Source organism: Brachionichthys hirsutus, chromosome 10, assembly GCF_040956055.1.
Source record: "Brachionichthys hirsutus isolate HB-005 chromosome 10, CSIRO-AGI_Bhir_v1, whole genome shotgun sequence".
In the NCBI taxonomy this organism is placed as follows: Eukaryota; Metazoa; Chordata; class Actinopteri; order Lophiiformes; family Brachionichthyidae; genus Brachionichthys; species Brachionichthys hirsutus.
In genome coordinates this window covers 29,588-53,567 of record NC_090906.1, presented here as the reverse complement: position 1 = coordinate 53,567, position 23,980 = coordinate 29,588, and the positions used below count along the sequence as shown (strand labels likewise).

At 55.7% G+C, this 23,980-nt stretch overlaps 1 protein-coding gene across 1 annotated transcript; it reads left to right on the top strand.

Annotated features, from left to right (window-relative positions):
• Positions 1-374: 374 nt before the first annotated feature.
• Positions 375-22,812, top strand: tmem132e (transmembrane protein 132E). Its single transcript, XM_068744181.1, has 9 exons — positions 375-447; positions 592-1,492; positions 10,151-10,291; positions 11,305-11,497; positions 12,044-12,187; positions 12,323-12,528; positions 15,716-15,995; positions 18,762-18,956; positions 21,736-22,812. Exons 1-9 carry the CDS (start codon positions 375-377, stop codon positions 22,810-22,812), a joined length of 3,210 nt encoding a protein of 1,069 aa, XP_068600282.1.
• The last annotated feature ends 1,168 nt before the right edge of the window (positions 22,813-23,980 follow it).

The window sequence follows — 23,980 nt, the reverse complement described above, 5'->3', positions numbered from 1 at the left end:
TCGGCTCCGACCGGAGCTCCGGAGCTGATTCCAGACGAGGGGGCGGGGCCAGAGGCTTTGTCTGTAGTGGAGGCTCGATTCACCACGGGGGGGCCGGACCGATCAGAACCAGGACTCAGACCGGGACGATCAGAACCCGGACTCAGACCGGGACAAGTTCACAAAGCTAACGAGGATCAGGGACGGAGCGCCGGAGGGTCGTCTGCTGCACCAGAACTGAAAGGAACCGACCCGGAGGGAGGCGGAACCGGACCGGAGGGAGGCGGAACCGACCCGGAGGGAGGCGGAACCGGACCTGAGGGAGGCGGAACCGACCCGGAGGGAGGCGGAACCGGACCGGAGGGAGGCGGCTTCAATGATAGAGCTGTTGGATTATGGGACGTTTCTCCGGGTCGGACCGCGGGGACGGGAAGCTGAGCCTCTGGCGTCTGTGGGCGGTTCTGATAAGTGCGTCGCGCTCGTTCTGATTGGCTCCATCGTTGGTCTTTGCATGAAGGTTCTGACCCGGGTCAGGTTTAAACGCCACCGGCTGCTACTTCCTGTGCACCTTGATCACGTGACTCCTGACTTCCTGTTTCTCTCCTCTTCCAGCTCTCGCCGGTAGAACTCCTCCCACCGGCGCCGACGTCTTCCTCAGTCCTTCGGCGGAGACGGACGGTCCTCCGCCGCCCGACCTCTACCTTCCCGCCAACTTCAAAGTGTCCAACGCTCAGCTGGCGTTCTTCCTGCGGGAGGCGGAGCCCGCGGGTCGGGGCGGCGCCGGCGCCGGCCAGCCGCTGCAGCGCTCCGAGAGCTTCGTGGTTTTCCAGACCAAAGCGCTCCCGGCGCTCAACGTCAGCTTGGGGCCCTTCTCCCGGGGACAGGCCGTGTCCCGGGACCTGCTGCAGCCCGCCGGCGCCCTGGACGTCCCGGGCCAGCTGACCGTTAACTGGAAGGTCCGGGCCTCCATCGTCCAGGCCCGGGTTCTGTCCAGCAGCCCGGCGGTCCAGGTGTTCTTCTACATCGCCGGCCGGGACTGGGACGACTTCGGGGCGCGGGACGAGCTCCCGTGCGTCCGTCTCCACGCCTTCCGGGACGTCCGGGAGACGAAGACGTCCTGCCGCCTGAAGGGGAACCTGGCCCAGTGCCTGGCCCGGTTGGACCTGCCGCCGTCCTGGTTCAACGCCAACGCGGCCCCTCTGGGCCGGAGGGACGGCGCCGGGCTCCCGGACGGGCTGAGCGGCGAGACCCCCCAGGCCGAGCTGTACTACACGCTCCACGGGCCGGCCCGGAACGGCGAGTGCAGGGGGGGCGGGGCTTCGGCGCAGCACCCCCTGCTGCGCATCGGCAGCATCGGCCTGTACCGGGCCGGGCCGGAGCCGCTGCTGGTGGACAAGCAGCTGGACCGGAACATGTTCCTCCGGCTGCCCGAGGCGCCCCTGAAGCCCGGCGAGACCATCCGGATCCTCCTGGTTCTGATGCCCAACGCCTCGCTGGACCGGTTCAGCCTCAAGTGAGTCCCCGAGCCGGGTCGGTCCAGACGGTCCGGGTCGGTTTATAGATGATAAATAATAAACACTCGATCGATCGGATCAATGGTGCTGATCAGACTCGGTTTAGCTGATCGAAGTTCTGTTAGAACGGAACCGGCATCCGGAGAATCCGCTCCTCTCCTCTCCTCTCCTCTCTTCCTCCTCCTCCTCCTCCTCTCCTCCTCTCCGTCTCCTCTCCTCTCCTCTCCTCTCCTCTCCTCTCCTCCTCCTCCTCCTCCTCCTCTCTTCTCCTCTCCTCTCCTCTCCTCTCCTCTCCTCTCCTCTCCTCTCCTCTCCTCTCCTCTCCTCTCCTCTCCTCTCCTCTCCTCTCCTCTCCTCTCCTCTCCTCTCTTCCTCCTCCTCTCTTCTCCTCTCCTCTCCTCTCCTCTCCTCTCCTCTCCTCTCCTCTCCTCTCCTCTCCTCTCCTCTCCTCTCCTCCTCCTCCTCCTCCTCCTCTCTTCTCCTCTCCTCTCCTCTCCTCTCCTCTCCTCTCCTCTCCTCTCCTCTCCTCTCCTCTCCTCTCCTCTCCTCCTCCTCTCCTCTCCTCTCCTCTCCTCTCTTCTCCTCCTCCTCCTCCTCTCGTCTCCTCGCCTGTCAACACGATCTTAAGGCCTCGAGGAGAAATGATTCTTGAGGAGAACCGCTGACTCCTCGCTGACTCCTCGCTGACTCCTCGCTGACTCCTCGCTGACTCCTCCTGGTCAGGAGCGATGATGAAACGCTCGGTAAATATGAAGCTTGTAACCGGATCTCTGGAGCGGAGCGCCGCTTTCATCTGCCCGGTGTCAACCCGGTTTAACACACCCGGTCCAGATCGGATCCTCGTTCCAGGGTGGTTCCGGGTCAGATACACCCGGTCCAGATCGGATCCTCGTTCCAGGGTGGTTCCGGGTCAGATACACCCGGTCCAGATCGGGTCCTCGTTCCAGGGTGGTTCCGGGTCAGATACACCCGGTCCAGATCCGATCCTCGTTCCAGGGTGGTTCCGGGTCAGATACACCCGGTCCAGATCGGAGCCATCCTCCATGTTTCTCTTGTTGTTGTGGGTCATAGCTTCTCTATGCTAACGCCAGCTAGCAGCTCTCGTCCTCTGATTGGTTCATTCATACCAATCAGAGCTCACCTCGGTGATGTCACTGCCTGATGTAAGACGCAGGGTTCTGGGGCGGGGCAGGGACGACCCACATTCAGCGCCGACGCTTCGTCGGGGACTTCCTGACCTCGGCCTCTGCTTCCTGTCGGCGCCGTCTCAGTGCAGAGCGTTTGGATGGCGTGACTCGGGACGTCTCAGCCACGGGGCACCTTGGTGTGACACATCGGGCGCCGTGGCGACCGTCTGTTTCTCAGCGCTTCATCTCCGAGATGAAAGACTCAGGCTGTCTGACTCCTCCCACCTCTCGCCGCTGTAATTTGAGGTCAAGCAGCAGGACGGGGAGCGTTTACCATCGTGAACCGCGATGTGGGCGGAGCCCCAAGGGGGAGGGGCTGCCAAGATTCTGATGAAATGGGCCATTTTAGCTCCGCTCCACTTTCCAGGTTTGGCCGATCCGGCTTCACCTGGAATGATTTAGAGACGGAAAGTGAACTGATCGGGTCCCACCTGGTGCTGATCCGGCAGGTGGGAGTCGGCAAGGTGACCAAAGAACCAGATCATGTAGATTACTGACGGGATCATGTAGATTACTGACGGGATTATGTAGATTACTGACGGGATCATGTAGATTTCTGACGGGATTATGTAGATTACTGACGGGATCATGTAGATTACTGACGGGATCATGTAGATTACTGACGGGATTATGTAGATTTCTGACGGGATCATGTAGATTTCTGACGGGATTATGTAGATTACTGACGGGATCATGTAGATTACTGACGGGATTATGTAGATTACTGACGGGATTATGTAGATTACTGACGGGATTATGTAGATTACTGACCAGTTTGACCATCACATAGTTCTGGTTTAGACTCCTCCTCCTCGTTGTGATGTCATTGTTGTTGTGAGGAAGTCAAACGGATCAATAAGTGGAATGATGACATCAGGAGGAGGCGGGCCTTTGTGATGCGTTCAGGCTCTGTGGGAAAATCCCCCGCATGCAGAAATGTAACAAAGCGTTTGTTCGTTCCCACGGCGACGCAGCTCTTTCCTTCCGTGTAATGGATTTGACGTTCTAAAGTTCGGTTTGATTTGAAAGCTTTGATTTCCAGATGAAAGGCCGTCCTCGTTCTCCTGATGCATGCTGGTCATTCTGTCACACCTTTGAAATGTTTAATGAACACCGTAACGGGCCGCGTGAAAGGCGCTAGCATCAACGCTCGGGCTGGCGAGCCGAAGGACAGGAGGCGGGGTTTGACGTGTTTGTGATGTCTGATCCACTGTGGGCGGGTTAGCTAACAGCTAGCAGCTGGTCCAATCAGAGGACGAGGCCGGGGACAGGTGGTCGTCATGTGACTCCATTGTTTACCAAACACCGCTAGGTGCTGCTAACTGCCTGCTAACTGTCCTGTGTCACATGTCGCGCCTCATTAGCTCTACCGCCGGCATGCTAACGGACATCAGACCCAGAAGAAGAAGCGTGACCTCCGAGCGTGACCTCCGAGCTCGGGACAGGAAACATTCCATCGCTCTTAGATAACAGCTGTGAAGAAGCTTCATTAAAATCAAACGCCGCTGCCTCCTTTGAACCCGCCGCCGACCGGCCAGTGCCATCCTTCACGCCGGGAAGAGCCGTGAGGAGGAGGAGGAGTGGGAGGAGGAGGAGGAGGAGGAGGAGGGGGAGGAGGCGTCGCCGAACCACTTATGCTAAACGGTGTAGTACGTGGTCATCTTGACTCCGCCTCCACTACATAACGGGCATAGTAGCCATTAGCACCTCAGAAGCAATAATTAGCCACGCCTTCCATCCATCCATCCGGGGGGGTCGGGGGGGCAGCAGCCCAAGCAGGAAGCCCAGACGTCCCTCCCCCCGGCCACTTCCTCTAGCTCTTCCGGGGGGGCCGAGGCGTTCCCAGCCGAGAGACATCGTCTCTCCAGCGTGTCCCGGGTCTCCCCCGTGGTCTCCTCCCGGGGGGACGTGCCCCGAACAGAACACCCCCCCAGGGAGGCGTCCAGGAGGCGTCCGAGCACCTCCTCTGGCTCCTCTCAACTCATCCTCGCCGCTCCTCATCCTCGCCGCTCCTCATCCTCGCCGCTCCTCATCCTCGCCGCTCTTCATCCTCGCCGCTCCTCATCCTCGCCGCTCCTCATCCTCGCCGCTCCTCATCCTCGCCGCTCTTCATCCTCGCCGCTCCTCATCCTCGCCGCTCCTCATCCTCGCCGCTCTTCATCCTCGCCGCTCCTCATCCTCGCCGCTCTTCATCCTCGCCGCTCCTCATCCTCGCCGCTCTTCATCCTCGCCGCGCCTCATCCTCGCCGCTCCTCATCCTCGCCGCTCTTCATCCTCGCCGCTCTTCATCCTCGCCGCTCCTCATCCTCGCCGCTCTTCATCCTCGCCGCTCCTCATCCTCGCCGCTCTTCATCCTCGCCGCTCTTCATCCTCGCCGCTCCTCATCCTCGCCGCTCTTCATCCTCGCCGCTCCTCATCCTCGCCGCTCTTCATCCTCGCCGCGCCTCATCCTCGCCGCTCCTCATCCTCGCCGCTCTTCATCCTCGCCGCTCTTCATCCTCGCCGCTCCTCATCCTCGCCGCTCCTCATCCTCGCCGCTCTTCATCCTCGCCGCTCCTCATCCTCGCCGCTCTTCATCCTCGCCGCTCCTCATCCTCGCCGCTCTTCATCCTCGCCGCGCCTCATCCTCGCCGCTCCTCATCCTCGCCGCTCTTCATCCTCGCCGCTCTTCATCCTCGCCGCTCCTCATCCTCGCCGCTCTTCATCCTCGCCGCTCCTCATCCTCGCCGCTCTCAGCATGCAGAGGAGGGAACCTGATATCTCATCGATCAACCCGACGTTTATATCTCGTGGAATCGATCGTTGTTTCTGCTCTTTGGTGAAAGGGCAGAGAAATGAGAAGACGGATGTTCTGTAAACCCAACCCGTTTGGATCGGCGCCGCCGCCGGACGGATTCTTACGTCGCTGAATCGATAGGAGCTTCGACTTCAGGGAGATTCTGCGTCGGTGCCGCCGGGGCGGGTTCAGTCGGACCGGGCCGACCGGGGCCCGGTCTTCATCGCCACCCAGCAGGACGTTGGCGGGTCGACCCAGAGCTCAGTTCGCCACGTTTAACTTCTCCGAAGCTCCGTTCGGTCCTCCAGACAGGCGGCGTGAGAAACGGACCCGTGGCGCCGCTTCAGCTGGGCGGGACGCCATCCGAGCGGTCGGAGCAGCTGGACCGGATCCGTCCGGTTAGCGTAGCTTCCGGCGCGACACGCGCTTTAGCCTGTGATGTCGCCGGTTGCTAACGTGCGTGAGGACATGCTAGACTCCGCCTGCCGAGCCCTGAAGCTCCGCCCTCATACCGCCGTTCGTCTGTGGAAACTCAGGATCCGGTTTGTTCGTGGCTTCATTGATACTTTAGAGCGTTTCAACATGCAGAGAATTCATTTTGGGAGGAGCCAAAGAGATCCGGTGAATCCGGTGAACCCGGTGGACCCGGTGGACCCAGTGGACCCGGTGAATCCGGTGAACCCGGTGGACCCGGTGAACCCGATGAACCCGGTGAATCCGGCCTCCTCGCCGGTTTCTCCCTGATTGACTCTAAAAGTTTGAAGCTAGCGACTCGTGTCGCCCCCGACAACCGGTGGAGGTTCGGTCGGCGCCGTGTCACGCTCTCCCTTCACCGGCGGAACGCCGCCTCCCATTTCTCCGGGTTTGACTTTGGTCGAATGATCGGATGTGAACAGAGCCAAACGAAGGAGCGTCGGATGAGAGATGAAGAGCTTTATTCATCCCACAAGGAGCAGCGCGAAACAGGAAGTAGAAACGGGAAGTAGAAACGGGAAATAGAACGTCCTCATGAAGCAGCTTTATATCTTTCCCCGTTTCATTGATCAGGATATTCGCATGTCGTCTGTATATCGGGGAACATTGATCAGCATCGGTCCGAGCACGGAGCCCTGAGGAACCCCTGAGAGAACGTTGCTGCTCTAAATAAATATTAGATGTCTTCTGCTAGCACCCTGCTAGCATCCCGCTAGCACCAGGAGCGTTGGCCTCGCTTCTTGCTGCTCCGTTCTGTTCGCCCCGTTTCCAGGGTTACCGTGCGTCTGCTTGCTCCCTGATTGGACGTCGAGTAGTGAGGGAAGAACGGGAGCGCTGCTAGCTTGTTCTCGTTGAACCGTGTTTGCTGCAGGTAAACGGTGTTAGCTGAATGCTAATGCTAAGGCGTCGGCGCAGCTTAAACAGACTTGTGCTTTTCTAGGTATTGTGAAGCGTGATTTTGCTGGATCAGGGGTGGGGGGGCTGGGGGGGCGGGCCTGGAGAGGATCACGTTTCTTTGACTCCAGGCTCTTCTCGGACGAGGATCCCGGGAGGAGCTCGTTTTTCTCGGAGCTCTCCAGTTTGAAAGAGTAGAAGTTCCTCGGGGGGGAAACAGATCATCGGGAATGCTGACCCCCCCCCCCCCCCCCCCGATGTCGCTGGTTGTCCACCAATCAGCTTCCCTCTACCTCCCGTAACCGTGAAAGCGTCCCGGGAGACCCGGCTGGAATATGCTAATGAGCTCTGAAGGAGCGGCCCGGCCCGGTTCTCCTCCTCTGCGCCTCCTGGCAGGTCTGAGCTCCGCTCGTCTGATCAGATAAATTGGACCGCGGCGTTTGGCCCGATCGCCTCCTCAGAAAGGTTCCGGCTCTCTCGAGCTCCTCCTCTCCTCCTTTCTCCTCCAGTGAGTTGTCGGATCCGGCGGCGTCACACGACCCGGCCTGGCGTTGAAGGAGTCGGTCGTCCACACCTCCTCCTCCTCCTCCTCCTGACTCCGTTACTGTCCCCTCTTTATTACCCTCGCCGAAGGGGGGGCGAGGGTATTGCAATTTGGTCCGTTTGTCTGTTTGTCTGTCCGAGCGCATAACTCAAAAACTAGGAACCCAATCGACTTGACATTTTTACACAAGCAAGGTTCTGTCTGTGGCTCGGTCCTCCCCGAGAATGGCGTTGATCCGGATCTGGATCCAGATTCTAGAATTATTTTTACATCTGGAATCGTGCCTGTGCTGTAAACTGCCACTTTAAGAGGGAGGAGCACGAATGGCATGATGGGAAAAAGAGTCCAGAAGGAGTCTTGTAGTACGTTCCGGAGCAGCAAGCTAGAGCAGGTTTGGCCCCTCTGATCCGGAAGCCCTGTTTACTGACTCACAAGATCCAATAGTCTTTTGGAGGCGGGGTCTGCAGTCTCTGATTGTCTTTCTAGTTATTTCCCGTCTTCCCGCCTCTTTGGGGGCGTTTCTGAACAGCTCCCAGGTGTGATGTCGTAGCCGCCCCGCCCACGCCGTCTCTCCGAGCTGTGACCTCACCATCTGATCAGGAAGTCAGAACTCTTTACGTGCTGCGTTCAGGCGCTGCGTGTTCACATCGGATGTTTACTCGTTTCTGAAACCAGCCGCGTTCCAGCTTTTAGAGCGGCGTGGCGTCTACAAACCGCCGCTCGGCGCTAAAGTGGCTCCTCGCGGGAGCTAATGGAGCCTCTGCCTGCAGACAAGGAGGCGGGAGGAGGTGGGAGGAGCCGGGGGAGGTGGGAGGAGCCGGGGGAGAGCAGCGAACGCCTCGAGGATGTCCAAATGCTGACGTTTTAGTTGTCTCCTTGTTTTTCTGCATCCATCGGCGACACGCTAGCAGAACATGCCCACTGGTGAATACCCAGAAGGCCGCGGGGTCGGACGCAGCTGCCATGATGATGTCACACATGTCAGAGCGGAGGAGGAGGAGGAGGAGGATGCTCCCCCTCGGTGGGGTTAGCTGTCTCCTCCTGTGCTCCTTGATGATGTGACTGTGAGCAGGAGTCGGGCCGTGACTCCTCCTCCAGGTGCTCCGTGACTCCTCCTTCTCCTCCTCCTCCTCCGTGCTCCTAAAGGTCTCCTCGCCGTTTGATTACAGCCTGAGAGCTGCTGGCGTCAAACCCAAAGGAACTCGTTAGCATGCGGGAAAACAACCGTCCGTCCACCGTCCGTCCGTCCGTTCTGATAGGTGTCTCCGCTGGAAACGCTCCCCCAGCCTCACTTTGAGATGTTTTTCCTTTCTTTAATATGCATAATCGGCCTTCGGAGGGGGGTGTGGCTCCAGCGGCGTCCCACAGGGAACATGCCGTCCCCTCGGCTGCTGATTAGAACCCGAGTTCAGAGCGATGAAGACTGCTTGAACGCGACTCATCGCGGCTGCACCTTCATCGTCCCACAATAACGTCTCATCGTGTTTCTGGGACTGCCGGTAATCAGCAGCATCTGGGTCACGCCGTTCGGAGCGCCGCGGGGCATCCAGCGCACATCAAAGTCCTCCTCGCGTCCCTCAAACGTTACGCGTCTCTGTCTCATCTCCGGCGGCGGCGGCTCATGACCGGAGGATTAAACGTGCAATCAGGAGAAACAATGATTCCAGAAGAGCAACCCGAGGTGGGCGGAGCTTCAGGATTTCAGTTCAGTTCAGAAGGTTTTGGGAAGAATTCGTTCATTCACAAATCTTAAATATTGAAGCCCCGTCGTCCAGTTCAGTGTCTGAAATGATGCTAAGTGTAGCGAACGACCCCCCCAGACGCCCCAATTAGCCACCGCTAGCTCCTATTAGCTCATCTGATAGCTAACGGAACGCTATGGATCAAATCAAAGTAAATAAATCAGGAATTGTTTCTCACGCTGGACGACTTAGAACGTTAGCATGTTGAATACAACCAATGCTAACAGGCTAGCCTGTAGAAAACCTCTATGCTAACATGTTAGCATGTTAAAGTCAACCAGTTTCATGCCGGTATTTCTATGAGCAACACATTCAAACCCAAAGTGATGATGTCACATCTGTGGGAGCCTAAACCGTCTGATAGCAAAATGCTAACCTGTTTGTCTTGTATTAGCACGCTGCTAACATGCTAACGTCAGTTCGCTGCTCCGTCCTGGTTCTGTTGTTGAAATGTTTACACGTATTTAAATGGAGGCTATTTCTGTAAAGAGGGGGTCTCCCTGTTTCCATGGTAACCCATTCACTGAATTGATGGGATGTAATCGAGAGCCGCTTGGTGCTCCTAGAGGGAGATGAAGAAGACGGATTGGAACCTGCGACCTTCTTGCTGTGAGGCAACAGCGCGTACCGCTGCGCCACCGTGCTAACCAGGCTAACCGGCAGAGTCGAGTCTGTGTTTATAGCAATTTGATCGTGTTTATTTCTAGTTTCCATGGAAACATGTCGGATTGTCTCGAGGGTGATGGAGCTTGTTTTTGGTTTTATAATTTAATAGAGTCATAAAATAAATAGATAAAACGCTGTCCGGTTCTTCACCTGGAGACTCGTCATCCTCAGGTGAACCGTTCCGTCTGACCGGACCTCTCGGTTCTGGATTATTCTTTTCAGCCTGGGATGGTTTTGTCTGCAGGAAGCGTCTCGTTAACTTCGTCGGCTTCAGAGCAAAGCCCGGTGGACGGCGCCGGCGACCTGGTCCCGCCTCCCGGTTCCCTCCGTTCTACTCTGTTATTGATCCATGAACTCTGACCTTCGTCCTGCAGGGTCAAAGCGAAGAAGGGCGTGAACCTGGTCCAGACCCAGTCCAGGAACGCCCAGTGGAAAGTGGACTGGGAGGTGCAGTCCGGCGCCAAGCATTCCATCACCACCATCGAAGCGAGCAAGAACAACGCAGTCGGGCAGGGGTAAGTCCGCCGCCGCGTTTATTGTCGTCGTCATGGTGATTAAAGGCTGCTTTTAAAAGCTGTAAAATTCCCCGGAGATGAAACGTTACGGCGCAAACACCGGAACCAACCGAGTTCTGATCCCGCTCTGCATAAACCACTCTGGGATTAGCTAACATTAGCAATGATAGCTGAAATATGCTAACATTAACTGGTACGTAAAATGTGCTATTATGTGCAGAAAAGATGTGTGAAATTAGCAAATATTAGCTAATTTGCTAAAGTCACTCTAACTAAGATAAATATATGTTAAATTGGCAAACATTAGCAACGAAGGTTGGAATTGGCTAATGTTAGCTTTGATAGTTGAAATGAGCTAAAATGTGAAGCTGTTAACGGCTAACGGCTAACGGCTAACGGTTGGAGACCCAGCAGGAACCTGGAACCGAAGCCGCCGCTCTTCTGCTGTTCTCTCCATGGTAGCTTCTGCTGCCATGTTTAGTGACCCGTGTGATGTCATTTCCTCCCACCCTGTCACCATGAGACGAGCGTCCGGCGGGGGGGTCAGGCGTGAATAGAGAAACATGGCGTCACGCCGCATCGCGTCAGGAAGCCAGCGAGCCAGAGAAGGTTTACGCGTTTGCTTCCCCGCGTCGCCTGAAAGCCGCTTTCCTGCTGTGAAGGAATTCTTGTGACGTCGATTCTGCCGTTTTAAGTTGTTTGTGAGTCTTTAAGCATAAAGTGGGAAAAGAATAACGCATCAGTAATTTGAGATTTTACGTCTCCACCCGTTTCAGAGACAGGCGGCGTTTCATTTGCTGTTTTTATTTACATCTGCGTCTGGATCCGTCTCATCCGAGCGGCGCCGCTTCCTGAACCGCTGCCTTATTGAGTTTATGAAAACGCCACAGAAACGTTTAATCAAGTTTTCCTTTGTTTGATGTTGGAGAAGCCGAGTACTGCGCGCAGGGAGCCGAGTACTGCGCGCAGTACTCTGTAAATCCTACGAAACGTTGTCTTCCGTGTGTCTCCAGGGACGTCCTCGGCAACGTGGAGGTGATGCAGCTGGACTTCGAGATGGAGAACTTCACCAGCCTCTCTGTGACCCGACGCATCAACTGGAACGTCGACTACAAGGGCCAGGCTCCGCCCCCGGACTCGGAAAAGGTGGTGACGGAGCTGACGGTGGTCCAGCAGGACATCCAGGCCATCGTCCCTCTGGCCATGGTGAGCGGAGACAAACACAAAGCGTCCCCATCGGTGCTTCCTGCTAGCGTTAGCGCTAATAGCTCAGGCTCAGACGTTTCCTGCTAGCGTTAGCGCTAATAGCTCGGGCGACGCCCCCCTTCCTGCAGCTTAAGTGTCTCGTCCTCTTTAAATCGAAGCCCTCGTCTGCTGGTCATTAGTGAGGCCAGTAAACCGATCACTGCAACAAAGGGAAACGAATCAAGCGCCCCCCAGCCGGGCGGAGGTAAAGTGGAAAACCCGCGGGATGTTTGCTCCTTAAAGTTTACTGCGCGTGGAGTCTGGAGGCGGGGTTACTGTGAGGACAGAGGGTTTATGGGTAAAGTTCAACCACGATGTGGTGCGTTCACTGTCCTCTGCTGGAGGTCGTAAAGTACAAATACACATGCTGTGATCCCGCCCCCACTTCAGTCCGTCTTCCTGGCGTTAGAAGGTCGGATGCTGACCCATCGTCCTCCCAGGATCACCTGGTGGCGGCGCCGCCGTAGGCCCCGCCTCTCGCCGCTTCACGGTGTTTTCTTCCTGCAGGACACGGAGATCATCAACACGGCGGTTCTGACGGGACGCACCGTCGCCATCCCGGTCAAAATGGTCTCCATAGAGATGAGCGGGGCGGTCTCCGATGTCTCCGCCTTCGTGCAGTGCAAGTCGGCCAATGAAGACATACTGAAGGTACGTGACGCCTCGGAGGGGGCGGAGCCGTCAGCACGCGGCCGGCCTCGGAGGGGGCGGAGCCGTCTGCACGCGGCCGGCCTCGGAGGGGGCGGAGCCGTAGCACGCGGCCGGTCTGACTGTCGTCTGTCCCAGGTGTCCCTGAACTGCGACTACGTGTTCGTTAACGGGAAGGAGAGCCGGGGATCCGTGAACGCCCGGGTGGTCTTCAGCTACGAGCACCTGAGCGCCGCGCTGGAGCTAACGGTCTGGGTGCCCAAGCTGCCCCTGCAGGTGGCGCTGTCCGACCACGCCCTGAGCTTCATTAGGGGCTGGAGGGTCCCCGTCCGGCCCGGCCGCAGGTGAGACGGGTACCGGTCCCGGGATCGGGTCTGATCTGATTGATCCAAAGACTCTTTAGCGTAGCGTTCCTCCGCTAGCCCCCACGCGGCGCTGGAACTCGGACCTCCCCTTTCTGGGAATGTGAAGGAGAATCCACTTTCATTGGTCGCTGTCGTCTCTCCCGTGAAACCCGATCTGTTCTCTGTGTCGCCGCCCACTCCAGCACCATGTGATCAGGACGACCCGAGCGCCGTGGATCGGCGGCGCCGTCCTGTCAAGTCGCTCCCGGCGATAAAAAACTGAACGATCCGTCTCCTGCAGCCGTTAAAAACATCAAACCTTTAGATGTGGAAGGAACGGCGGTCGTGGGAGATCCACGCCGTCGGGGGCGGGACCCCGGTTCAGGAACCGGCGCTCATTAAAACGTCTCAGCATTCCCGTGGTGCGTGGAGCGGATACAAAGACGGCGCCGGCGTCCGTCACCGAGGCCCAGACCCATTCCTACCCAACATGAATACAAACGGCGTCTTTAAGGAGCGGCTGAGGACGGACGGCGTCCTCCCCGGAGACATAATGGCCGATAGAATCCGTGTCATTTTGCGTCTTAAATCTCCGTCTTCGTGCCTTTATTGTGAAAGAGACACGCCATTAAAGCGGAATGGGGGCTGGTCTGGTGAGACATTCGGCCTTTTTCATTTTGCAGTTTGTCCAGCGCCGCCCGAAGGATCAAAGCCGGACGTTTTAATATCGCCTTCGTCCCCCGAGGGTCAATAGTTGGACAGTTGTTTGAATCTTTTCCCGAGCTTCCGTGACCGGATTCGTCTCACTGCGCTAACTGCTACCCCGGTTAGCGCTGATTTACCGAGGGGGTGTCGTTCCCTTTTTCCCGTTGCAGCTCCCGACGCTCCGGACGCGGCATTCCCACCGGAGGCCTGCGTTCCCCTCATTCCTCATGTCTTTTATTTTGTCGGAGTTTTCCCTGAAATGCTTCGTCGACGTTCACCGTCAGACTCGTCCATCCAGGTCACATGATCCGATTTCATCGACACGTTCAACCACTTCCTGTCATCCGACGCTGAACTACGATAATGGATCCGACCCACAAAGACGCGTCTCATCTCATGAATAATTCATGAGATTATTACATCAAATTGGCTTCCATTACATCATCATCACGGCTCGTTTTCTCCACGGAGCGCCAAGGAGGCGGAGCTATCCCAGGAGGAGGGGACATACGTCCCCCAGTGGGGATGTTTGATGTCTCAGTGGAGCTGCAAAGACTGAAACAGAAGACTGTTGCCATGGAGACCATACACCTAATCTGACAGGTTTTGAGCTCTCCCCCCCACTCTATGACAGCGATTGACACCCCGTAAGACACGCCCCCATGCTGTGATTGGTCGTTTAGTCAGGCATGGCATTAGCGCTACGGCAGTCTGAAGCCATCAGAACCCGGGATCGGCCAATCAGGATCCTGGACAGCCGAACCGAAGCGCCGGATTTACGAGCCGGCGGCGGCGTTAGAGAACAGACTCGGTTCGTCTTGACCTTGTTGTTGTTTGTTTACAGTCTTTACGGAGTGATAATTAATTAAACGCGGCTTTTGAGGGATTGTAAACACAAATTAAGACGGGAAGCAGGAATGTTCGTCAATAACACTAAATCAGGCCGATTAGCGAGGCTAGCGTCTGACTGATCCTTGTCCTCCCTCTCCCTCTCTCCCTCTCTCCCTCTCTCCATCCCTCGCTTTCTCTAACGTGACGCATTCGGCGTCTTGGCGGCGGCCATCGAGTCAGAGACTCTTCTCTTCTGGGCCTCCTCCACAGGTCCAGAAGGTTCTGGAAGGTGAACTCTCGCCGACCCGAGCCCGGAGAGTCCGACTGTCTCGTTGGGTTTTCCTCTTCCCTTAAACGTCTGCTGCGGCTTTAACTCGTTACCGGGTCCAGCCGAGGCGCTCCAGAACCCAGGAACACCAACTCCCACAATTCTGTTTAAAAAAAAAAAGGAAGATTACGCCACCGACGGCCGTGTCAGCAGAGCTGGACCAATCGGGGAGCGAAACAATAATAACAGATAATCAGAGACAAAATCACAAGAAATAATCGTGTTCACGTAAACAGCTGGTTTCAACTCTGCTAGCATGTTAGCGGTAGTTGTCTTCACCTAGGCTAGCATGTTAGCGATAGAGGTCTTCACCTACGCTAGCATGTTAGCGATAGAGGTCTTCACCTACGCTAGCATGTTAGCGATAGAGGTCTTCACCTAGGCTAGCATGTTAGCGATAGAGGTCTTCACCTACGCTAGCATGTTAGCGATAGAGGTCTTCACCTACGCTAGCATGTTAGCGATAGAGGTCTTCACCTACGCTAGCATGTTAGCGATAGAGGTCTTCACCTAGGCTAGCATGTTAGCGATAGAGGTCTTCACCTACGCTAGCATGTTAGCGATAGAGGTCTTCACCTAGGCTAGCATGTTAGCGATAGAGGTCTTCACCTACGCTAGCATGTTAGCGATAGAGGTCTTCACCTAGGCTAGCATGTTAGCGATAGAGGTCTTCACCTACGCTAGCTTTTACGTTTCCCAAAGCTCTGTTGAGTTTTCTTTTCTTATCTATGCTAACGTAGCGTAGCATCAGGTACAGTGATGTTTAGATGAGCTCTTTGTTAGCGGTACCGTCGCCAGAGGACTCGTTATCCGGACCCAATCATTAGACGCTAATAACAAGCAGTCCAGCCTTGCTTTTCTTTTACTTTGTGTGTAATTGATCGATTCGCTCCCATCAGCAGCTCCGTCTCAGGAAGCGACCGTTAATGGAAGCTGACCAATCAGGCTCTGCTGCTAATTGATTACACGAGGTCATCGTATTTGTGTCAAACCATCTGGACAGATTCTCAGCTGCTCATTGGACAGACGAGAGAGACGTCTCATGGGTTTGCAGAGGTCTTAGTTTCAATCAATCAATCACTTGATTGATTTTGTCAGGTCTTGAGGATGTCCTTGGTTCTGTCCATGCTAATGTTGCTAACGCTAATGCTCAGGGTTTAGTTTGAATCTTTGTTTTAATAAGAACCAACAATCTTCCCATGAGAAAGAACACGGGTCAAAGAACCCGGCTCCAGGTGGTCCACAATCTGCCCCGACCTTTAGGGCTGAGAGAGGAACTACTGGGCCCAAATGTCTCACGGTTGTCTCTCCTTCCTGTCCCAGGAGCACCAGGGACAGCGACGCAGACGACGAAGACGACGAGCGCCGGCTGAGTCGAGGCTGCACCCTGCAGTACCAGCGGGCCCTGGTCCAGGTGCTGACCCAGTTCCACACCACCTCCACAGAGGGCACTGACCAGGTCATCACGATGTTGGGCCCGGACTGGCAGGTGGACGTCACAGACCTGGTCCAGGACTCTCTGAAGGTGGTCGACCCCAGGATTGCGGAGCTCGTGGACAGGACGGTGTTGGTGGGCTTGGAGCTGGGATCCACCAGCCTGAAGGTAAACTGGGATCAGAACCCACGTAAATGATGACGGGTCTGGGGGAGGAGCAGGGGACGTGTTCCTTCACGCGTCCTCACAGTGAGAACACGCCCCCTGAGTGGGAGGAAAACTTGCTGCTCACTGAAAACGGGCCGCTGGTTCTGGTTTCAAGTTCATAGATTAGTTATCATTTGTTTTGATCTGGACCCTCTAAAGATGGTCTGGACCCTCTAACGATGGTCGATGGTCTGGACCCTCTAAAGATGGCCGATGGTCTGGACCCTCTAAAGATGGACCAGAACCTCCTGGTTTCTGACGAGGGGCTGCCGTTGCTCCTCTGGAGGACAGGAAGCTCATATAAATGCATCAGCCTTTATCAGAGCCGGGTTCTGGAGTCCACGTTTTGACGAGCGCTCGTTTACGGCGGGGAGCGTTTCAGCCTGTCGAGACGGAGCGTCTGATGGATGCGTCGGGTGGCGGAGACACGGGGACGAGAGACGGAAGACGTCCATCCATCACTTTAAATGAGCCGTGGATCGTTGGCGATGTGCTGAAGGCTATGAATAATGCTACGTCCTCACGAGCAGACCGAACCTGCCGCTAAGCTAAATGCAGGTGAAACACGCTAAAGGTGGGATTCATTAAAGTAATCCGATTACTCGGAACGGCTGGCAGGAGTCAAAAAACATTGCGTTTGAGTCCAGACGGGTGCTAACAGACGCTAATTTCAAATCAGTGTTGCTAATGTTTGGGCCGGAACGGTTCTCCAAAGTCACGGATGGAATCAGGCCTCCAGCAACAGCTAGCTGCTAACGAGCAGGCCTTCAAATCAGGCCTCCAGCAACAGCTAGCTGCTAACGAGCAGTCCTTCAAATCAGGCCTCCAGCAACAGCTAGCTGCTAACGAGCAGTCCTTCAAATCAGGCCTCCAGCAACAGCTAGCTGCTAACAAGCAGGCCTTCAAATCAGGCCTCCAGCAACAGCTAGCTGCTAACGAGCAGTCCTTCAAATCAGGCCTCCAGCAACAGCTAGCTGCTAACAAGCAGGCCTTCAAATCAGGCCTCCAGCAACAGCTAGCTGATCAGCTCGAGACCGGCGAATGAATCGGAAGAAGCTGTAGGGCATGCTACAGTGCTAAGCTATAGGGCATGCTATAGGGCATGCTACAGTGCTACGCTATAGGGCATGCTAGAGTGCTACGCTATAGGGCATGCTAGAGTGCTACGCTATAGGGCATGCTAAAGTGCTATGCTGTTGAGTATGCTACAGCACTATGCTATCATGTATGCTACAGCGCTATGCTATCATGTATGCTACAGCGCTACGCTTCCTGTTTTATTTGCATAACTTAAAGGTTATGTTGAATTAAACACCCCAAGCCTGACTTCTGAAGCCGTGTGCAGTTCAAGCACCGGCCATACTGTGGGAGTTTACAGTGTTCTTCCTGAACCTTTTTTAAGTTTGGCTGAAATTGGAGCCGTGGCGGCGCCGGAAGGCGTTTATGATGCGTTCCCACGCCGCTCATAAACCCGATCAGATTAGTTCTGTGATGAAGCTGTTGCGTTGAGTCCGACACGGCGAGTCTTTGAATTGTGTTTCGACATTCGTACGTCGTCGGCGATATCGATTTTAATACTATTAGACTTTAAGTCACTTTAATTTACCCGAGAAAAACACCAAACAACAGAAAATCAATGGCGAGCAAACAGAGTCGGACGCCGTCGGACTCCGTCGGCCCTCAGCAGGATCGATGTTCAGGTCTGCACCGGGTTCTGCTCCTTCACCTTTCTCATTTATAAAACGACTCCGTCTATTAAAACCCAGATCCATCCCGAAATACACAGAGCGCCCCGCCGGAGACGGGGACGGAGACGGAGACGGAGACGGAGACGGAGACGTCCTCGTGAAACTTTAAACGTTCCGTTCGGACGCACAGAACGCCATCGTGTCTCGTTTTTAGTTTGATGCTTCGTGAAATATTCAGCAGAGCTTTTATAGCTTTATGGCGTAAAGACGACGACGCGGAAAACGGAAAAACAGCCTGAAAGCAGCCTGAAAGCAGAGTCGCTACCTGAGGGACAGGTACGAGGACAGCCAGGACGGACTGAGGAGGAGGAGGAGGGTGTCTAACAGTTCGATTGATGCACGGTGAAACAGTCCAGGTCCACACGGTGAAACAGTCCAGGTCCACACTGTGAAACAGTCCAGGTCCACACTGGGAAAAGGTCCAGGTCCACACGGTGAAACAGTCCAGGTCCACACTGGGAAACGGTCCAGGTCCACACGGTAAAACAGTCCAGGTCCACACGGTGAAACGGTCCAGGTCCACACAGGGAAACAGTCCAGGTCCACACGGTGAAACAGTCCAGGTCCACACGGGGAAACAGTCCAGGTCCAACCCTCCGTGGTCTCCAGAGACCGGGCAGGAAGTCTACGTGTTTTCATGACAAGGATTTATGATGTTGATCCTCTAGAACCAGACCGGACTCTGCGGCGCTGAAGTCTGAGCCAACGGCGGGCGGAGACGAGATTAAAACTGCCTCAACTTTATTTATAGCGTCACAAATATCACGAACAGCAAATTACAGATCAGCAACATTCTAGGTGTCGATTAGCACGTCGGCGGCGGCTTCACCCGGCAGAGACGGGGTCAAGTCACTGTGGAAGGGGGCGGAGTCGGGTCGCCCATCTCGACCGACATCGATCCACTGGAATGAACGAAAGCGCTTGAATCTGAGATCGGCAGTAACCCCCCCCCCCCCCCCCCCCCGTGTGCTCTCTGCAGGTGGAATCCCCGCTGGCGGTGGACGCCGTGCTCGGAGACGCCGCCTTCGCCGTCACAGACGACAAGGTCTCCATCACAGAGCTGCGAGTTCACGCCGTGGCCGGCCTGACCTTATCGCTGCAGCCCAGCCCTGGAAACAGCCACACCCTGGTGGCCACGGCGAGCGGCGTGCAGACGCTGACCTCGCCCAGACAGGTACGGGACGGCGTCGGGGGGCGGGGGGCGGGGGGGGCGGCGACACACAACCACGGATCTGAGCGTCTGGAACAAGAACTCTGTCTGATCACACCGCCCTGCTAATGTGTGACTGCTAGACGAAGCGAAGGCACCCGAGGAAATGTCTACGGGGTTACCCAGGCAGAACAGCAGGGGCTTCCTACGGTTTCCTCTCTCTGCCCTCTCATTGGCCGCCACGCCGCTAAAAACACAGACACGCCCATCACGCCTCGGCGGGGGAGGGGCGAGCGTTGGCCCCCCTGAAATCTGATTATTGTAACGTATTGTCCTCGGTCTCCGAGGCCGGCCCCTAAAAGGAGACGCTCTCGGAGCGCCGGAGCGATTTCCAGCCATTTGGTTCCGTTTAGCAGGAAAACTTTCTCCGCGTCGTCGCTCACTCTGGAATGGATGAACACAAACTACGGAACTCCGCCTCCGGCGCATCGCTCCCGTTACCCCGGAGCTTAATAACGTATTTATGAATCTGGATGAGTTTAGAACGACTCGAGCTGATTTCTGCGAATCGTATTTCTAGGAGATATTTTTATGTGTATTTTATGAAGCTGTTTATGTTTAATTTACTGGCACAGATATTCTAACGAAAATAAATCGCAAATCAGGAAAACGTTCACTTTATGAACCTGCAGAAACATTAATCCTGTTCAAGCTGCAGACGTGACATCATCTGGGTGGGGGCGGAGCCTGGTTCAGTGATGTCATGGCGGTCGTTCATTCATTGATCACTATAATATTCATTACTCCACCGTTACTTCACCGTTACTCTACCGTTACTCCACCGTTACTCCACCGTTACTTTACCGTTACTCCACCGTTACTTTACCGTTACTCCACCGTTACTCCACCGTTACTCTACCGTTACTCCACCATTACTCCACCGTTACTTTACCGTTACTCCACCGTTACTCTACCGTTACTCCACCGTTACTCTACCGTTACTCCACCGTTACTCCACCGTTACTTTACCGTTACTCTACCGTTACTTTACCGTTACTCCACCGTTACTCCACCGTTACTCTACCGTTACTCCACCATTACTCCACCGTTACTCCACCGTTACTCTACCGTTACTTTACCGTTACTCCACCATTACTCCACCGTTACTCCACCGTTACTTTACCGTTACTCCACCGTTACTCCACCGTTACTTTACCGTTACTCCACCGTTACTCCACCGTTACTCTACCGTTACTCCACCATTACTCCACCGTTACTCTACCGTTACTTTACCGTTACTCCACCATTACTCCACCATTACTCCACCGTTACTCTACCGTTACTTTACCGTTACTCCACCGTTACTCCACCGTTACTCCACCGTTACTCCTCCATACATCCTGCGGATCGAGCGACTACGACCGAACCCCTGCTGCTCTCCAGAATTTATCGTCCACATTAATTAGCTTTTCTGCTCCTTGTGAAGCTCAGGCAGCGATTAAAACTCGGAGGAATCAATAAACACGGTGATTTCAGTCGTGGTTAAAGTCCGAGATGCCGTTTGATGTTTCGGCTTCACTGACGCTCATTTCTGGTTGTTCGATGAAAACCGAGGCCGGGCCCACGAGCGTGATTTGTGACATCATAAAAAGTGCCCGGTCCAATATTCTACGATCGGTTTGCGTCGCCGGTAGAACGGGCTTCTGTCCCGGCTCGTGCTCCTGCGTCTTTCATCCGACGAGGTCGTTCTTCGCTGTCTTCAGTCCTTCGTGGTCACGTAGCGCGTTGAGGCGCTAAATACTGAGGCTGGTTCACGGGGTTTATGAGTCGCCACTTCAGGTTGTCCCAGACAACTCCCTCCTCGCCGTCCTGTTCGTCGCTTCGAGTCGGGTGCGATCACGTGAGGGTGACGAGGAGGAAGAGGAGGAGCCAGACACCGAAACGCGTCTGAGGGTGATTAGAACAGGATATGATGCAAGGGAACACTTCCTCGTGCCCCCCCCCCCTGTTTCCTGCTGTTCTATTGGTCCGTTAGCATTTAGCGTTAGGGTTGGGGGTATGGTTAGCGTTAACAGTTAACGTTAGGGGCTAGAAGGTTAGCGTTAGCATTAGGGGTTAGGGTTAGAAGGTTAGGGTTGGGGTACGGTTAGCGTTAGCGGTTAGCATTAGGGGTTAGGGTTAGAAGGTTAGGGTTAGCATTAGGGGTTAGCGTTAGGGTTAGGAGGTTGGGTTGGGGTACGGTTAGCATTAGGGGTTAGCATTATGGGTTAGGGTTAGAAGGTTAGGGTTAGCATTAGGGGTTAGCGTTAGGGTTAGGAGGTTGGGTTGGGGTACGGTTAGCATTAGGGGTTAGCATTATGGGTTAGGGTTAGAAGGTTAGGGTTAGCATTAGGGGTTAGCATTATGGGTTAGGGTTAGAAGGTTAGGGTTAGCATTAGGGGTTAGCGTTAGGGTTAGGAGGTTGGGTTGGGGTACGGTTAGCATTAGGGGTTAGCATTATGGGTTAGGGTTAGAAGGTTAGGGTTAGCATTAGGGGTTAGCGTTAGGGTTAGGAGGTTGGGTTGGGGGTATTGTTAGCATTAGCGGTTACTGCTAGGGGTAAGAAGGTTAGGGTTGGGGGTATGGTTAGCGTTAGCGGTTAACGTTAGGGGTTAGAAGGTTAGCGTTAGCAGTTAGCATTAGGGGTTAGAAGGTTAGGGGTGGGGCTAGGGTTAGCATTAGCGGTTAGCATTAGGGGTTAGCGTTGGGGTGTGATGCAGCCGTTCTCCAATCTGAACCGTCTTTCCGTCTTTCCGTCTGACAGGAGGCCAGTTTGTCCGTCTGGATGCTTTTCAGCGACAACACAGCCGCCAGTCTGACCGACTTCGATCCCAAAGACTACAACCTCAACGCTTCCTCGCTGGACGACAAGGTCGCCTCCGTCTCCCAGGAGCCTCAGCAGCGCTGGCCCGTGGTGGTGGCAGAAGGGGAGGGGTCTGGAGAGGTGGTGCGGGTGGAGATGACCATCTGCGAGGCCTGCCAGAAGACCAAACGTAAAAGCGTCATCGCATCTGCTGCCGTTTACGTCAAGGTCCGCTTCGGGCCGGAGGAAGACTCTGAGGAAGACGCAACGACGGAGGGCGCCACCCGCCGTCCAATCATCGATCCAAACATGAGTGGAAGAATTTATGAGACGTCTAACGAGCAGCCTGCCAGCGTTCCCATCGATTACACCAACTTCCCAACCGTTAGCAACCAGGAGCAACCGACGGAGAGCGACGGCGACGGCGAGGACGAGGACGAGGACGAGGACGAGGACGACTTCGTGCATTCGCCTCGGAACATGACCGACCTTGAGATCGGTATGTACGCTCTCCTGGGGGTCTTCTGCCTGGCCATCTTAGTCTTCCTCATCAACTGCATCGTCTTCGTGCTTAAATACCGCCATAAGAGGATCCCGCCTGAAGGGCAGGCCAACATAGACCACGCCCACCACTGGGTGTTCCTGGGAAACGGCCAGCCGCCGAGGCCCCAGTGCGACCGGTCGCCCCAGCAGGTGGAGAGGCCCGGCAACCCTTCGGAGGGCGTACAGACTTGTTGCCATGGGGACCACCACAGCAGTGGGAGTTCCCAGACCAGCGTCCAAAGCCAGGTACACGGGCGGGGCGACGGCAGCTCCGGGGGCTCGACCAAGGAGAACGGCGAGGATGCCAGTTCTCCAACCTCCAAACGCAAGAGGGTCAAGTTCACGACCTTCAGCACCCTCCCCACGGAGGAGCTGCCCTATAACGCCATCCCCGTAGCGGAGGACGAGGACATTCAGTGGGTGTGTCAGGACATGGGCTTCCAGGACCCGGAAGAGCTTCATGACTACATGCGCAGAGTGAAAGAGAGCGCCTGAGACCGGAGCCGGGACCGGGACCGGAGTCTGAGACCGGAGCCGGAGTCTGAGACCGGGACCGGGACCAGAGCCGGAGCCGGAGCCGGAGCCTGAGACCGGAGCCGGAGTCTGAGACCGGGACCGGGACCGGAGCCGGAGCCGGAGCCGGAGCCTCCGTCTCAACTTTCTAAAGGAACCTTTCTTTCTATTTTTCTCTTTCTCACCGAGGTCAAAGGTCACGGCCCAAATGGCCAACTTGTTCCGGGTGTTCCATTTAGTTTGCACGGTGCTGGACTCTCATACACGCTCACACAGAGGAGACGCGAGGAAGCCAAAGACTAAGGACTGGGGGACCCTGGAGGTCTGGGCTCAAGGACCGGCGGGGCGGGGCTGGCGGGGCGGAGCCTACCGGGCTGTACCTGCTCCGAACAACGAGGCCTTCGGCCAGAAACGGTCCGAGACTCACCTGAAAGGGAAATAATAACGTTAACGGCGAAACCTTTGCTCGTTCTCGGTGCAGTTCGTTTCAGCGCCCCCCCCGCCCCCCCAAATCTGATGCCTTACAGAAAGTCACAAGTTCTCCAGGCAGCGCAGCAAGCATGAGGCACCAGAACCAGAACCAGAACCAGCAACGCTTTTCCACATTTGTAAATGTCAGTATTGTAATTACGTACTCGTCCATACACAGAGCTGAATGCAGCATGCATCACACGCATGCATCACACGCATGCATCACACGCATGCATGCCCGGTCTCCATGCGTGCAGACAGCCCTCCCTGCTAGCTGAACATACGGCGCCCCCCAGCTCCGCCCCCCCAGCTCCGGCAGCCGGGTCAGAATCTTCTTACAAAAAGTAGCATCAGATTTCACTATGCATCAGAGGAACAGCAGATCGCGAGTTTACGACGTATTCCCCCCCGTTGAGTTCGGCTGTGTCCGACAGTTAGCTCCTCCTACGCTAACATCCGTTCCTAGCTAGTTCCTAGTAGCTGTTGCTGGTGCGGAAACGAGCTGCGGGGGCGGAGCTACACGTATCTCAGAATGCTGATTGGCTTCGCAGATGTCGTCAGTGTCGTTAGCATCCGTTAAAGACGGTAGGCTCCTCTCGAACGCTGCGGCGTCTAATTACAGATCACCCTGTTAGCGTAGCGTAGCATAGCGTAGCTACTTAGCGAGCGCTGGAGGACT